Source organism: Mirounga leonina, unplaced genomic scaffold (assembly GCF_011800145.1).
Source record: "Mirounga leonina isolate KUSES-001 unplaced genomic scaffold, KU_Mleo_1.0 Mir_197, whole genome shotgun sequence".
NCBI classification, from domain to species: Eukaryota; Metazoa; Chordata; class Mammalia; order Carnivora; family Phocidae; genus Mirounga; species Mirounga leonina.
Window position 1 is genome coordinate 705911 of NW_023270494.1, and position 15362 is coordinate 721272.

The window sequence follows — 15362 nt, forward strand, 5'->3', positions numbered from 1 at the left end:
CGCAGACAGGGACAGGGCGGGGCTGGTGCCACAGGGACCACACCCCAGCCAGGAGAGGAGTGTGCCACGTCTCCTGCCATGGGTGGTGGAGACTCTGCCTGCTGGGATCTCCAGAAGCTGGTTCTGGGCCTGAGCCTCCCACAGAGCCTCCTAGGTGCTCTGGGAGTGGGGCCTCCAGGCATCACAAGGGAGATGGCTGATGATGCTGAACGGAGCCAAGCAGAAGGGAGAGCAGAGAACTTTCTGGAAGAAGACTAAGTCACGGGGGCGCTGGGGGCAGGCTGCCTGCTGGACTCAGGCCACCTCCCGCCCTCGACCCCAGCGTTCGTGTGGGGCCGCGGGACTCTCAGGCGCAGACCACTCTCGAGGCCGCCTGGGACGCTGCGGGGGCCTCGGTGGGCTGCTGGCCGCTGGAGGACAGCGAGCGGCCGGAGCCGCGCTGGAAGTGGACCTGGCGCGGAGGGAAGGCGCCGGCACGCGGGGGCCGGCTGGCTCCCCGGGGGCGGAGCGGGCGTTGGCGGTGCTCGCGGTAGTTCTTGGTGAGCAGCGTGTAGAGGAAGGGGTTGACGCAGCTGTTGCCGTAGGTGAGGCAGGTGGTCAGGTAGTTGACAATGCGCGTGGTGCGGGGCGTGAGCGGCTGGGCCCCAGGGTACTGGGCGAGCAGCTGCCACAGCCAGAAGGGCAGGAAGCAGGCCCAGAAGAGCAGCACGATGCCCAGGATGAGGTAGAGCACCCTGGGGTTGGGCAGCCGCCGCGTCTGTAGGAAGGAGGCCCGCTGGGACAGCCAGTAGGCCCGGGCCAGGCGCACATACAGCAGCCCGATGACCACGCCGGGCCCCACGATGCTGGTCCCGAAGAGCAGCGTCAGGTAGGTGCGGTGGGCTCGCTGGCCCCAGACCGGCAGGCAGAGGCTCTTGCGGCCCCTGCGGACCAGCCGGATGGCCAGCATCATGGGCAGGGCCAGCAGCAGGGCCAGCAGCCACGTGCCCAGAGCCAGGATCTTGCGGTAGCCCTTGGAACGCCGCACTGTGTCCAGGGGCCTCAGCACGGCGGCGTAGCGCTCACTGCTCATGACGGTCAGGGTAAAGATGCTGGCGTGCATGGTCAGGAAGTCCAGGCTGAAGAGGACCCGGCAGCCCACTTCGCCAAAGTGCCACTGCTTGGTGCCATAGGTGGCCACGACGAAGGGGATGCTGAGCAGGTAGAGCAGGTCAGCCAGCGCCAGGCTGATGACGTAGACGGACAAGGAGGCCGAGGCGTGCAGGGAGCGGCCCATGACCACCAGCGTGTGCACGTTGCCTGCCACACCCACCACGCCCATGGCCGAGAGCGCAGCCCCCATGGCACCCGTGGCCACCAGGTCCTCCAGGGAGCTGGGCTCCGCTGCGCCGGCCCAGGAGCCATTGACGGATGCGTTGGGGGCACCAGACGGCTCGGGCACAGGGCTGCCCATCGCAGCCAGCTCGGGGAACCTGCTCACTGGCTCAGGGCCCAGCGCCATCCCTGCTGCCTCACGCGGGGCTTGGTGCTGGGGCGTGCTGCTCCTCTGGACGGGGAGGAGGCATCTGTGGGCAGCAAGCTCGGTCTGCAGGAGAAGACGCTCATTAAAGATCAGCTCGGGTGCCCCCTCCCACTCCCAGCAGGCTGTGTGAGGGCACGGTCCCTCCCACCCCGCCCCGCTGGGGACCTGCAGAGGACTGTGCTTTCTCCCAATTTATTTCTTCTGCATACATTTTGTTTAGATTGCAAAAGTAATATCCACTGACTTTAAAAGTTCAGATAGAAAAAAAAGTGTGTGGTGAAGAGGAGAAAGCATTTGTAATCTCTCTGTATCCACATGGGGGAAATGAGCCTTGATTCCTACCTCATGCCATACACAAAAATAATTCAAGATGGATTGTGGACCGGCATATAATAGGTTAAATTAATCAATCAAGCTCCTGGAAGAAACATAGAATACCTGCATGACCACGGGCAGGCAAAGATTTCTCACAAAAGAACAGGAAACAAATGGACTTCATTAAAATTAGCAACCTCACCGAGAGAGTAAAAATATAAATTATGGACTGGGAAAAGATTATTAGAAGACAAAGAATTAGTAACCAAAATATATGAACTAACTATAAATCTATACACTCTAACAACTCGTTTGGACGGGAAGAAAAAGAGAAGATCTGAACAGGAACTTCCCAAAAGAGGATATCCAAATGTTCGAGAAGCACAGGAGGAGATGCCCAGCATCATTAGTCGTCAGGGAAACAAAGGTCAAAACCACCACATGCCCACTGCATTGGCCAGAGCCAGAAAGGCAGATCGTGGGTGTCAGGGCACATGGAGGGGCAGGGGGGCAGATGCGGGGTGTCAGGATGCACATGGAGGAGCTGGGGGGCAGATGCGGGGTGTCAGGACACACACGGAGGAGCTGGGGGGCAGGTTCTGGGTGTCAGGGTGCACATGGAGGAGCAGGGGGCAGATCGTGGGTGTCAGGGCACATGGAGGAGCTGGGGGCAGATGCAGGGTGTCAGGACGCACACAGAGGAGCTGGGGGAGTGTGAAATGGTGTAGCCCCTTCAGGAAGCAACCCGCACTATCAGTGAGACAGGACCTCTTCCCCAGCAGTCCCTCTCTCCGTCTGCCCCTGAGAGAAACAAGTGCGACTGTCCACAAAAAAGACAAGAGTGAGAATGTTGACAAGCAGCCTATTCCTAATATCCAGGAGCTGAAAACAACCCAGACGCCCATAAATAACTAGTGTGGATAAACAAACTCTGACATCTCCCTAAAATGCTCTGTAGCAATGAAGTAGATGGCAGTCCCGCTTCAGTCAATAACCTGGATGACTATGTTGAGTGAAGGAAATCAGCCAGCAGAACGCAGCTGTGGGTTCCCGTACGTGAAGTTCACGCACAGGCAAGATGGGCTGTGACAGTGGAGGTCAGAGTAGTGGTTACTTGGCCGGGGGGGGGGGGGGGGGGGACTGTCAACGGGGGGGGGCACTGGGGAGCCCTTGGGAGTGGGGGGACTGGAGCATGCTTTGTTCCCATCTGGGTGGGGTGGTTACACAGGAACAGACACGTATACTTAAGGTCTGTGCTTCCTGGATGAGGAGCATCCTCACAAGGAAAAAAGGAAGGAAGGAAGGAAGGAAGCAAAAAAGAAAGAAAAAAGGAAGGAAGGAAGGAAGCAAAAAAGAAAGAAAGAAGGAAGGAAGGAAAGAAGTAGAGAGGGAGAGAAAGAGAGAGAGAGAGAAAGAGGGAGGGAGGGAGAGAGAAAGAGAGAAAGAAAGAAAGAAACCAAAAACGTGGGATACTTAACCACAGAGGAGGGGGCCCTGTCACCCCAGCTCCCAGGGTCCAGGGATAATAATGGCTTCAGGCTTTCTCCCTCTGCACGTCCAATATCTATTATAAAAATGATAAAGTCTGGACCGTCCCACCCTGCGTGACCAGAGCCCTGTGTGCAGAGAGGATCCCGCCCAGCCTCTGGTCTGGTGCCTGGCCAGGGGTCGTCCTCCCGGCCAGGGGCCCCTCTCCCACACTCCTGAGGGCTGCAAGCCCTGAGGGAGGGACCACCAGGAGGGATGCCAAGCCCCACGGATCCCGCCCTGCGCACCTGCAGCTTCCAACTGGGCCCGGCGCTCACAGGGGGCCGGCGGGAGGGCGCCCCGACACCCCATCACCCTGACATCCCGATGCCTGGACACCCCGATGCCCCAACACCGTCACCCCTTTGCCTCGACACTCCTGTCCTTCTCTCTGACACCCGCTCCCACCCCACTTTTCCAGCCCCAGCCGGGGCACCCCAGCTGGCGCCCCTTGCTCACCTCACTCCCCCAGTGTGTGGTCCACCCTGAGCCTCGGTCTCCGTGCACGTCCCCAAGCGCTGAGCGGGGCGCCGGGTCTCCTGGGGTCGGCGGAGGGACGTCCGCTGCAGGTCCCGCCAGGAAAGCTGCGCTCCGCGTCTGGACACGGGCGTCGAGGCCACCTGCCCGGCCGCCAGCTGAGAATGCGAGGCGCGGTTATTAATAACCCCGGGCCCGGGGGGCCGCTGGAGGGAGGGGGCGCGGCGCCGGGGGACTGGGGAAGTGGGAAGGGCGGTGCTGGAGGGAGGGGGCGCAGCCTGTGGGGGCGGTGCTGGAGGGAGGGGACTCGGCGTGGCGGGGCGGGGCGGCGGGGGAGGTGGGGGGCAGGGGGCACTGGAGGGGGAGGGTCCAGCGCAAGGAGGGCTCCTGGGGGGCTTGGGGAGGGCAAGAGGAGAGAGGGCTGGGGTCGGGGGGGCGATGGCCCGGCGGGGGAAGGCAGGCACTGGAACACTAGGGCCCCAGGTCGAGGTCAGCCGCCCAAGTGGGAGTCGGAGCAGTGCTCACCCTGGGTGGGACAAGGCGTCTGTTTCCTGCCATCGCCCCTCTACCTGCTCTCCTCAGTCTCCCTGAGCTCCTCTGACTTCTGGTTGTCAATCAAGCCCGGGACCTGTGTGCACGCTGCAGGGGGACATTGGAGGTGGGGGGTCCGAGAGACTGAAAGGGCAATGTCCCAGTGGCAATAATAACATTCACATTGGGCAACCATCACTATCTCCAAAAGGGTTTTATCTTCCCAGAGTGAAACTCTGAACCATCAAATCCTGTCTCCATCCCTGCATCTTCTTTCTGTCTCTATGGATGTCCCTCCTCTAGGGACCTCACACAAGTGCAGTCATACAGAATTTGTCCATTAGTGTCTGGCTTCTTTCCCTTAGTAAAACGTCCTCAAGGTTCTTCCATGGTGTAGCTTGTGTCTGAATTCCCTTCCTTCTCACTGCTGAGTAATATTCCGTTGTGTGTACATTCCACATTCTGTCCTTCATCTGTGACCCTCCAGCCATTCCACCTCTTGGAGCTGTGACTCTGTTTTGTTTAATAATTTCCTGTTCCTTCTGTGGGTGCTATTCTTTTCTTTATCTCTGAAAAATCCTAACCATCCTTATTGTCAGGTCTTTTTCAGATGGCTCCATCATTTTCAGGGAGCCCGGGACCCTCTGAGCACTGCTCCCCACTCCTCACTGACAGATGGAGACCCCGAGCCCGTGGATCTCGGTACAGGAGCGGCTCTGCGTCACCCCCACCACAGCTCTTGGCCTTATTTTCACCTCCATGGGCAGGTGATTCAGTTGGATGGGCCTCATCATGTTTGGGCTTATCTGCTGCCTTTGGTCCAAACACCCCGATCACCCCAGGCATGTCTGGGTCACAGGGAAAAGCCTCCAGGAACACAGCCCTTGGCCAGCTGCCAAGGTGGCTGAGCAGCCAGGCCTGGGGCCTGAGCCCTGAGGTCCCAGGGCCACAGACTTGGATGTACAAATGACCAGGGGTAGTTATCGCCAAAATCATGGGTCAGCTCCCTAGGAGCAGACTTGGTCCCCCATCTCCTGGTCAGGACATCCTGCAGAGCCGCTGGCCACACAGCCCATGGCCCTCTCTCCATTTGCACCACGAGGGAAGGACAGGTGCACATCCAGTGTGCATGCTGGACACACTCTGCAGACAGTGGGGAAGGGCCTGGGCGGTCCTGAGTGTAGGCGACAGGGGCCAAGGATGGGGAGAGGGATGTAGGGAAAGGCCTGAAGATACTGGTGGCCAGGGACAGCCCCTGGTAGGTGGAGGACACGGAGAACCTTCCTTTTCCACACGGTGGCCAGGAGAACCTTCCTCTTCTGCATGGTGACCTCGGCCTGGACCCGAGAGGACCTGGGTGTCCACAGAGAGGGGCTCACTGCTTCGTCCAGGGCCGGGGTGGGGGGCAGGGGCCAGGGCTCCTGCAGGAAACAGGAATGCAGGGGTTGCTGCTGCCCAGGGGGTTGTGGGGGCCCCACCCCTAAAACCTACTGTGCTCTGTGCAGAAGTAACTCTGCATGCCTGCGATTCACTTTGTGGACCATTAAATCACAAATTATAATCATAAAACCTCCACTTTTCACTAATGTGACTTTAAAGTTTTGCTTTTGGGTTCATTATGTTTTGAAATAATATTTTTTCTATAAGAACTCATTTCCAGTTGCATTACTAAATTGCATGGAAAATGAGGTTCCACAGACAGAAATTTGGCGTCGTGAGTCTCTTTACAGGTGCCCATCCAGCTGGACCACAGACTTGTCAAAAAGGCTTATTCTGTCACCACCCCCCAAACCCTGCCTGAAAAAGATAAAAGGGAGGTAGCAGGACTGGAGGATGGGGGCCGTGAACCACTGACAGAGTCCAGGCAAAGGCTGTCTGAGGATGCCCACCTTGGGCAGAAATGGCCAGGCTGTAGCCCCACCCAGAACTCAGTCAGGGCCATGGGCTCCCGGCACTGCCCACAGCTAAGGGCACCTGCCCAGGAGGAAGGTCCCAGCAGGGATACACCTCCTTGGCTGCCCCGCCACCTCCCCAGGGCCCCTCTGTAGTTAATGGCTCACTGTATTTTTCCAGGAGACCCTTCCCTTGGTGCTACTGCTAATGTTATTCCTTGCTTTCCATTTCAGAAGCTGCAATTTTCCCACCATCTCCATCATCATCATCACCACCACCTCCATCACCACCATCACCACCACCTCCACAACCATCAGCAGCAGCAGCATCACCATTGCCATCATCATTTTTACATTCTCTCAGTATATAACACACACCTGGGCACCACCATCTAGATCAAGTGACAGTATTTTTTTTTTTAAGATTTTATTTATTTATTTGACAGAGAGAGAAAGCACAAGTAGGCAGAGAGGCAGGCAGAGAGAGAGGGAGAAGCAGGCTCTCCACTGAGCAGGGAGCCGGACGTGGGGCTCGATCCCAGGACCCAGGGATCATGACCTGAGCCGAAGGCAGCCGCTTAACCAACTGAGCCACCCAGGCGCCCCTAGTGACAGTATTTTTAATGTTTGTTTCAGAGTGTTGTTTGAGGAACTATTATATCCCTAGTCCTCATTCCCATTCTCTTCCCTCCCTAGAGGTACCACTGCCCTGAGTTTGAGGTAACTCCCAAACTTTTTTTTTTGACCTTGTATTTTCCATGTGCAATCAATAATGTGCTTTAAAATTTTCATAAATGGGACTGGACTGTACCTATCCTTTTGCGATTTTCTGTTTTCTCTCAATCTGAAAAATAAGAGCTCATTCACGCCTTGAAAGGCTCTGTGGTATTCCACTGCACACACCCCAGCTAATTTCCATTAACAGCCAGAACTGACTACAGCTGCTTTAAGCAGAGTGGAATAATTCACACTGGGGCCGTGTCTGGGGGTGTGTGGGGGTGTTCTCCCCAGGTCCTCTGGGAAGAAAACACATAGTTATCTCTGCTCTGGACCAATGTGTTACAACATTTACATTTGATTTTTTAAATTTGAGGTGAAATTCACATAACATAAAGTTAACTATTGTGCAACGGTCACGTCTATCCAGTTCCAGAACATTGCCATTGTCCCCAAAGGAGACCCTACACCCATTAAGCAGTTACTTCCCATTCTTCCTTTTCCTCAGTCCCTGGCAACCACTTATCACCACTGTCTGTATGGAGTTGCCTATTCCAGACATTTCATGTAAGTACAACATGTAGCCTTTGTGACAGGCTTCTTTCACTTAGCAGGATGGTTTCGAAGTTCATCCATGCCATAGCATAGGTGAGTTCTTCATTCCTGTTTATGGTGAAGCATATTCCATTGTACGGGCATGCCACATTTCGTTTATCCCTTCATCTAGACATGTGGATCATGAACAGTGCTGTTATGAGCATGTACCTTTTTAACTCATTTGGGTACATAATTCATATGGTAATTATAGATTTAATTTTTGAGGATGTATTTTATGTTTTTTCATTTTCACCGCAACCTTGTGAGTTGGTATTTTGTCTATTTCCAGATGAGAAGTGCTGAGGAACCCTCTTGTCTCCTGGTACAGAGCTCGAGCATTCGCCTGGGCCCTGCTGCAGGATGGCCTGAAGTTCTGCAAAGAAGCCAGGTCATTAAGGGGAAAAAAAGGCTGCTCAAAACAAGAGTTTGCTGGAATAATGAATAAATGGACTATTTAATCTGGAGGGATGGAGAGGGGAAGGGACAAAGTAAGACCAGGCAGGGTTTGTTTGGGAGAGAAGGCAGGTAAATGTTCTAATACAGACTCCAGCTCACTAAGTGCTCATAGAATGATCTAGGGGTGTTGAAAGGCTGTTGCTGCATTAAAGTTTTTTCTCACTTAATTAGTATCAGAAGCCTTCATGATTTAAGACCAGGACTGCTTCTGAAAGATACGTGGGAGGAAAACTGCCCTCGAATTCGATAGGATAAACATAATGCACAGGAAAACCCTCCAGAATGGACCTCTAGAGCTGTATTTGTCACTGAAAGGGAAACAGCCCATCCTTGAATCATTGGAAGGCTGTGTCAGCCAGAGACCACCAATGGAGGGCAACAGAAACCTCCAGATCAATCATTCGCAAGAAGGAAAACCTGCTAAGAACATCTTCCCTGATTAAGAGTATCTCTCCTGCCTATGGCACCCTGGTGCCCAGAACTCCAGAGCATCCTACTCCAGTGAGCGAACAGCACACTGGGATGTTGGTACCTACCCCCTGCTTCTGTCTTGGGAATATATTAGCATTCTTTACACATGTTCTGCCTGAAATTTTTTTTTTAATCGGGACACATTTAGATTGATTAAAATCTGTGTTTGATGATACACTCATTATTGTTCACAACATGGCCCTTTAAGCGTGCATGTGTTTGCTTATAAATAATGTGATAAACAAACTCTTACCATGAGCCAAAACACTGACTCAACTGCCCTGTGCTGTCCCCACTTGTCTCCTGCTCCTAGGAGATTTCAACCTGTCAAGGGGGCTCATCCAAGGCAATGAGAAGACAAGGCCACCAACAAGGACGAACTGACAGATGACTCACCCAGGGCCTGGATGCAAAACTCTTCTGACTTTATTCAGTTAAAAAACAACACACAAAGAAACGGGCACTAAACGGTCAAACTGCATAAAATGGCCAACATATGAAACGAGGGTCTCTCCCCGTGCAGACCAGGGTCCCCACTGCGGCTGACAGGGTCCCCCGGGGCCCCAGAGACCAGCCAGGCACAGGCAAGCACACAGCCCCGCTGCCCCCACCTCCGCGTGCTCCTGGGACACGGGCCCCACTGGACACATCCCTGCGTGTGGCCAGGGCAGGGCTGGTGCACAGACGCGTGTGCCGCACCCCACTTGCCGAGCTGCGCGGCAGCCATTCACCAACCGCGCCCCAGAGGGCGTCACGTTCCTGGCTCCGCGACATTTGACAGAGGAGAAATTCTCTCCCGCTTACAGGCCTTGGGCCCCTTCCACGGAGGCAGTGACGCGTCCCCTTCCTCAGTCCCTAGGCAGCTCCCCATTCTCCCTCCCCAGGCACTAGTCCCCCGTTCTTTGCCAGTCGCGCCCCTGGCTGTTGTGGGGAGGGGGCGGCCGGGACAACGGTGGCCACCTGGGCCTCAGTCCCTCAGTTCTGGGGCCCTGGCCTGAAGGGCTGGAAACAGGGCAGCTCCCCCAGGGCCGAGGCTCCCATGGCAGCCGGGCCCTCCCCAGGCCCCCGGGGCCCACTGGGCCCGTGGCTCCAGGTCTCAGTGGTGCTGGGATCCCGCCCCTGGGAGGACGAGGACTGTGGCCTGGCTGCGGAGGCCCCCTCCCCTGCCTCCCTTTTGGCCCAGGGTGAGTAGGAGAGGATGGTGAACCCCCTCTTAAGCAGGGCTGAGTCCGCAGGGACCAGCTCTTCGGTCTGCCCTGGAGGACAGGGCTCCAGAATGCTCAGCTTCCACTTGTGCAGGTCCTGCTCCTGGGGCGCGTCCTGTAGTCTCACCACCCACAGCTCGTCGGGCTCCAGCAGCAGTTTCCAGCCCCGGCCCGGGGTCCTCAGGGTCCATCCTACTGTCATCTTCCGGAGGTAGATGGCATCGTAGCAACCCACCATGGAGACGACCTCCAGGTCCCTTAACCAGGCCTCGGCCTCGGCAGGGTCCACGGCCCGGGTGGTGCCCAGCTCCAGCACCATGGGCTCCCCCGGGGGCAGGTCCACTTTGAGAAACCCCTGCCACGGAGGAGGGAGACTCGGCCAGTGCGAGCAGGTGGGGGGCCCGTCGAGCCTCCAGGGCAGGCTCTGGGTCCAGTCGGCGTCCTCGGGACCCAGGCCCAAGGGTGCCGCGTTGTGAGGCTCCAGCTCGGTGGGCACAAAGTGGTGGTCCAGGCCCACCTCCTCAGACCCCGCGGGGGCTGACGCCGGGGTGCCTGGCCCCCAGTCCGCAGTGCCCCCCTGTGCGGGGTGACCTTGGCCCTGCCCCCAGCCGAACCCCAGCCCCGGGGGCCCCCCCTGCTCAGGCCCCGCCTCGGCGTGCTCCGTCGGCTCGGGGTCCCAGTCCTCATCTTCCCAGTCTTCCAAGCCCAGCAAGTCTCTGAGTTCCAGAAAGGCAGCCTTGAAGCAAGCGAAGCAAACCGCCAGCTGGTCGCCATGCTGAAGCTGATACATCCAGGATGCATGGAGGTAGGACATGCCCTCGCCCCCATAGCGCACGCTGACCGGGGGGCACATGGCCACGCGGCCTGCCTCCTACCGGGGTGGGCAGCGAGAGCGGGCCGGGCTGGGGGCTCGGGGTCTGGCCCGGGGGCGGGGGCGGGGCAGGGAGGGCGGGGGAGAGGAAGAGAGGGGGCTCCCGGCCGGGTATCTGGGGTGGGGTGGAGGAGCTGGGTCCCAAGTCACCAGGGATCCGCAGGGGTCGGGAAGGTCGGACTTCCGGAGGATTCTTCAGCTTGTGCGACGGCTCCGTCCTCTGGGAAGACGCAGCGGACAAGCAAGTGAGGTCGGTCACCCGTCACCGGGAGGAGCAGGGGCAGGGGCGGGGGGCTGAGACCTGGCCCCTTCAGCCCTGCCCCCAGGCCTGTGGGGCACACGCGCCCTCCCCACCCAACCCCCCCGACCCCCCCCCCAGACCCCGACAGCCAGTCAGCCTCGCGCGGCAGAACCTGAGAGAACCTGAGGGATCCCGACGGGACCTGAGGGAACCTGGTGGGACCTGAGGGAACCTGACGGGACCTGAGGGAACCGGATGCGACCTGAGGGAACCCGACGGGATCTGAGGAAACCTGATGGGACCTGACAGGATCTGAGGAAACCTGACGGGACCTGAGGGAACCTGACAGGACCTGAGGAAACCTGACGGGACCTGAGGGAACCGGATGCGACCTGAGGGAACCCGACAGGATCTGAGGAAACCTGACGGGACCTGAGGGAACCTGACAGGACCTGAGGAAACCTGACGGGACCTGAGGGAACCGGATGCGACCTGAGGGAACCCGACGGGATCTGAGGAAACCTGATGGGACCTGACAGGACCTGAGGAAACCTGACGGGACCTGAGGAAACCGGATGCGACCTGAGGGAACCCGACAGGATCTGAGGAAACCTGACGGGACCTGAGGGAACCTGACGGGACCTGAGGGAACCGGATGCGACCTGATGAGGGAAGCTGAGGGAAGCCCGTCGAGTCAACCCCCCCCACCCGGCCCGAGGCCAGGCTGGACCACCTGGGCGCTTCAGCCTCTCAGCCCAGCCCACCCCACCAGCCTGTGTCCCCCAGACCCGCCCCCCAGCCCGAGGGGTTCTCACCCGGCCTGGCACCTCCCTCCTGTGGGCGCCCCTCAGAAAGGAGGGGAAGCGGCCCACCTGGCAATATAAAGGGCCCTTTCCCATGGTGCTCTGGGCTCATCTGCATATCTCCCATGAGCCTCAGCCCACCAGGAAATGAAACTGCTGAGTCACCACCTCCCTCCCAGGAGAGCCCTGTGGGGCCCCCCCCAGGGAGGCAGGCTGTCCCCCTCTGCCCCCCCAGCACCATCATGCCTTCCCAGGTGTTGCTCCGCCCCCGCCCGCAGAACTGTTCTCCCTGTTCTTTCCATCCGCGGGTTTCTGAAACGGTGCAGGCGGCCGCGTCTCTGACGGTCCTTGTCCCTTCGTGGGTGCCCTGCCTGGTCACGGGTCCTGTCCTGTGGCTGAGAGTGGGCTCCTTCTTGTTTTCTTTTGATTAAAGCTTCTTTAGGAATTCGGGAAACTGATCAAGCCTCAGTTACTTACATTTTATTTTATTTTATTTTATTTTTTTTTTAGATTTTTTAAGATTTTATTGATTTATTTGACAGACAGAGACACAGCGAGAGAAGGAACACAAGCAGGGGGAGAGGAGAAGCAGGCTTCCTGCTGAGCAGGGAGCCCGACGCGGGGCTCGATCCCAGGACCCAGATCATGACCTGAGCCGAAGGCAGATGCCCAACGACTGAGCCACCCAGGCGCCCCAGTTATTTACATTTTAAACACATTTCCCCCTTTTGGGCCTCTTTTCACTTCAAAATAACTCTTTATTTGAACTCTTTTTTGAACATAGACTATTTTTAGAGCGTTTTGGGTACAGAGCAAAATTAAGCAGCAGGTACAGAGTTCCCATTTACACTTGCCCCTCACATGCGTAGCCTCTCCACTATCAGCATCTGCACCAGTGGTACATTTGTCCTAATTGGTGAGCTGGACTGAGCAGAGCCTGCAGGAGACACAGCTAGTCTGGAACAGATGAAGGCAAAGGTCCTTGCATCAGTGGTTCTCAAATTTTGCTGCACGTTAAAATTTTCTTGGGAATTTTAAGAGTCCCACTGCTCATGTCACAGCATGTGGTAGACACAGCTGAGGTGACCCCCAGTGGTCATGCCCTCCCTGTGATTGGAGGTGGAGCCTGGGACTTGCTTCGAACCAGGGAGTGGTACGGGGGTCAATGCTACTGCCTGAAGTCACAGTTTGTGGCAAAGAGGTGTCCCTCCTGCAATGACATTACCATGAATGTACATAAGACCCCAAGCCAGCTCTGGCCTTGAAGAGGGAAACAGCCATGCCGTGAACTGTGCGGGAAACTGATCAGCCTCTGGGACCTGAAAGTGCATCCAGCTGACAGCCAGGCCCTCAGGCCCAAAACCACAAGGAAGAGAATTCTGGCAGCTGAGAGCACAGTCCATCCAACACTTCGGCTGCAGCTGCGTGAGACCCTGAGCAAGGGGCCTAGCCAAGGCATATTCCAACTCCTAATCCATGGAAACTAGAAAATAAATGTGTGTTGTTTTAAGCCTAAATTTGGTCATTTGTTACGAATCAACAGAAAACCACCATTTGCCCATATCAGTTGCATCAGAATTCTCACATGGGATCCAGGCATCAGTCGGTGTCTTAAATTCTCCAGATGTTTTCAATATGCTGTACAATTCCAGAACCAGTGCCTAGACACCTGGGTGAGCTTAGACGTTTTCACAGATGTTGGGCCATTAATCCTCCACCCTCCCCTGGTCTTAGCCTAAGTGATACTCAAGCCAGGCTCTGCATGGTCCCCAAATAGCTATGGTTCACCCAACCACCCTGTGACGAAGACACCTTACTGTGACCTGCCACAAACTGGAAAGTATGTGATTAAACCGGCCTCAAGGCCCTTACAGGGCCAAAGTCATGACCTGGAGGCCAGCAGGGACCAGAACCTGGCCCCAGACCTGTCCTCATTCCAAGGCCCCGTCTCCACTGGCCCAGGACATGTGAGCTCTTGCAACAGAAAAGGGTGAAGGGGGAGAAACCCAAAAAAGTGAGTGTGGCCAAGTCTTGTCAGACTAGAAGAGGACCAGGATGACCATGCTGGTCAAGCTTAAGGGCCCCCACTGCCCCAAGGGCTGAGACTCTCGAGGGGAAAAAGGCCAAAGTCCCTGGTGTGCCTTTGACCTTGCTAGTGCTTGTCTTTGTCTCGTCCACAAGGCCTGTGCAGCTCCTGAGGCTTAGAGAACATTCCAGAGATGTTTGTGGGGTGGATGCATTCCCGCTTCTTGGCTGGCTTGATGACCTCCGTCCTTGGGATGGCCATCAAAGTGTAACTGACCTGCTGTGCTCCCGGGCACAGACTCTACATCCCCTAGATGGGTTCAGAGCCAACCTGGGGCTGGGGCCTTTCCTGGGCACAGGCTCCGCCAGCGTGTCTTGGAATCTGACCGGAGCATGGCCAGTTGTGCTCAGAGAAACCACCTGACCCAAAAAGCTTACATGCCCACGCATGCTTGGATCTGTGGGCAGGTGACCCAGTTGGAGTCAAGCCCTAATAAAAAAGAAAAGCGTGTTTAAATAATCAGGTGATTCACCAAAGAAAACCTTCTTGAAAACTGTTGTAGTCATCACGACTGAGAAAGGAGGGCTGCACATTCTGTTGGAGTCCAAATACTTGGAGTTTAAACAAACATTTACATGGTTGCTCTTCTATCGCCAAGAGAAGTTCAGCCTTCAGCTCCTTGCGGATGCAGGAGTTTTTACCGGCTTTCTCTTTTGTTCCTCCTCACAGGCAACAAAAAAAGGAGAGGAATAGTTTCATACATCTCTTGCACAGATTCACTGCAGAGAGTCTTACTGTCACCCATCCTCCCTTCCCGCACCCATTGTTCACCTGTAAGTCCTGGTGGGAAGGGCCCACATGGGCTCCAGTGTCCAGCTACACTGGACGGTGGCATTGCGGTAGGGCCCTGACATGGTGGGGAGAAACGCCAGTCCTTCCAGACCAGGTCTGCCGGCTGGAGTCCCATCCAGGGCCGGAAGTTTTGTGTGTTACCAGACGAAGTAACACACAATTAAATGCTCTTGTGGATGGGCCGCATCTCCGCGGGAGCTCGGGTTGTGGGATTCCCGGGGTGGCCTCCCAGGGCGTCGGTGCTGCCATCCCAGTGGAGGAGAGGGTGTGCGGGAGCCAGAGGAGTGGGCCTGGTGCCTCATCCAGGGGGAGCAAGAACCCACTGGAAACCAATTGGCTTAGCTCTTCATCCTGTCCTCGGCCGCTGCGTCCCACAGCCAGCGTGCACTGACGGTCGGCTTGCTGGGACTGGTTCGGCTTAGTTCATTCATGTCTTCCCAGGTATTCTTGGGGCCCCCTAGGGACGTGGCTGTTTGTGGAGAGAAGCCACTCTGCACCCTTGTGGGTGGGAACGCTTTCCTAACCCCGATGTTGAAGAGAGCTGTTGTGTGGGGCATGAAAATGGGAGACCGAGAGAGAAAGGAAACGTTTGCTCTTAGCCGGACCTGTCTTAGCTGCTCCAGAAGATGGCTTTAGGATGAGTCACCGAGGAGCAGCATTGAGCAGAGAACTGCCCCGAGACCCATTTCGGACTCAGACGAGCTTGTACTCCCCAAAGGGCCTGCCTTTGCTGTGGCTTCTCATTGGCGAAGGTCCAAATAAAGCCATGGTGTGCACTTTGAAGCTTCTCCCCAGCCTCGCCCCCTCCCTCTGGGGGGGTGACCACAGGTCTCCCTGCAGCCTGTGAGGTGGGAATCTA

At 56.6% G+C, this 15362-nt stretch overlaps 2 protein-coding genes across 2 annotated transcripts; both read right to left on the bottom strand.

Moving 5' to 3' along the window:
• UTS2R (urotensin 2 receptor) lies at window positions 1-3966 on the bottom strand. The gene is made up of 2 exons (XM_035026364.1): window positions 3824-3966; window positions 1-1585 (listed from the first exon to the last, which is right to left on the bottom strand). The coding sequence occupies exon 2, from the start codon at window positions 1499-1501 to the stop codon at window positions 347-349; it is 1155 nt and encodes a 384-aa protein (XP_034882255.1). The 5' UTR covers window positions 1502-1585; window positions 3824-3966; the 3' UTR covers window positions 1-346.
• Window positions 3967-9480: 5514 nt separating this feature from the next.
• On the bottom strand, window positions 9481-10563 carry TEX19 (testis expressed 19). The gene has a single exon (XM_035026336.1). The coding sequence runs from the start codon at window positions 10561-10563 to the stop codon at window positions 9481-9483; it is 1083 nt and encodes a 360-aa protein (XP_034882227.1).
• Window positions 10564-15362: the final 4799 nt, after the last annotated feature.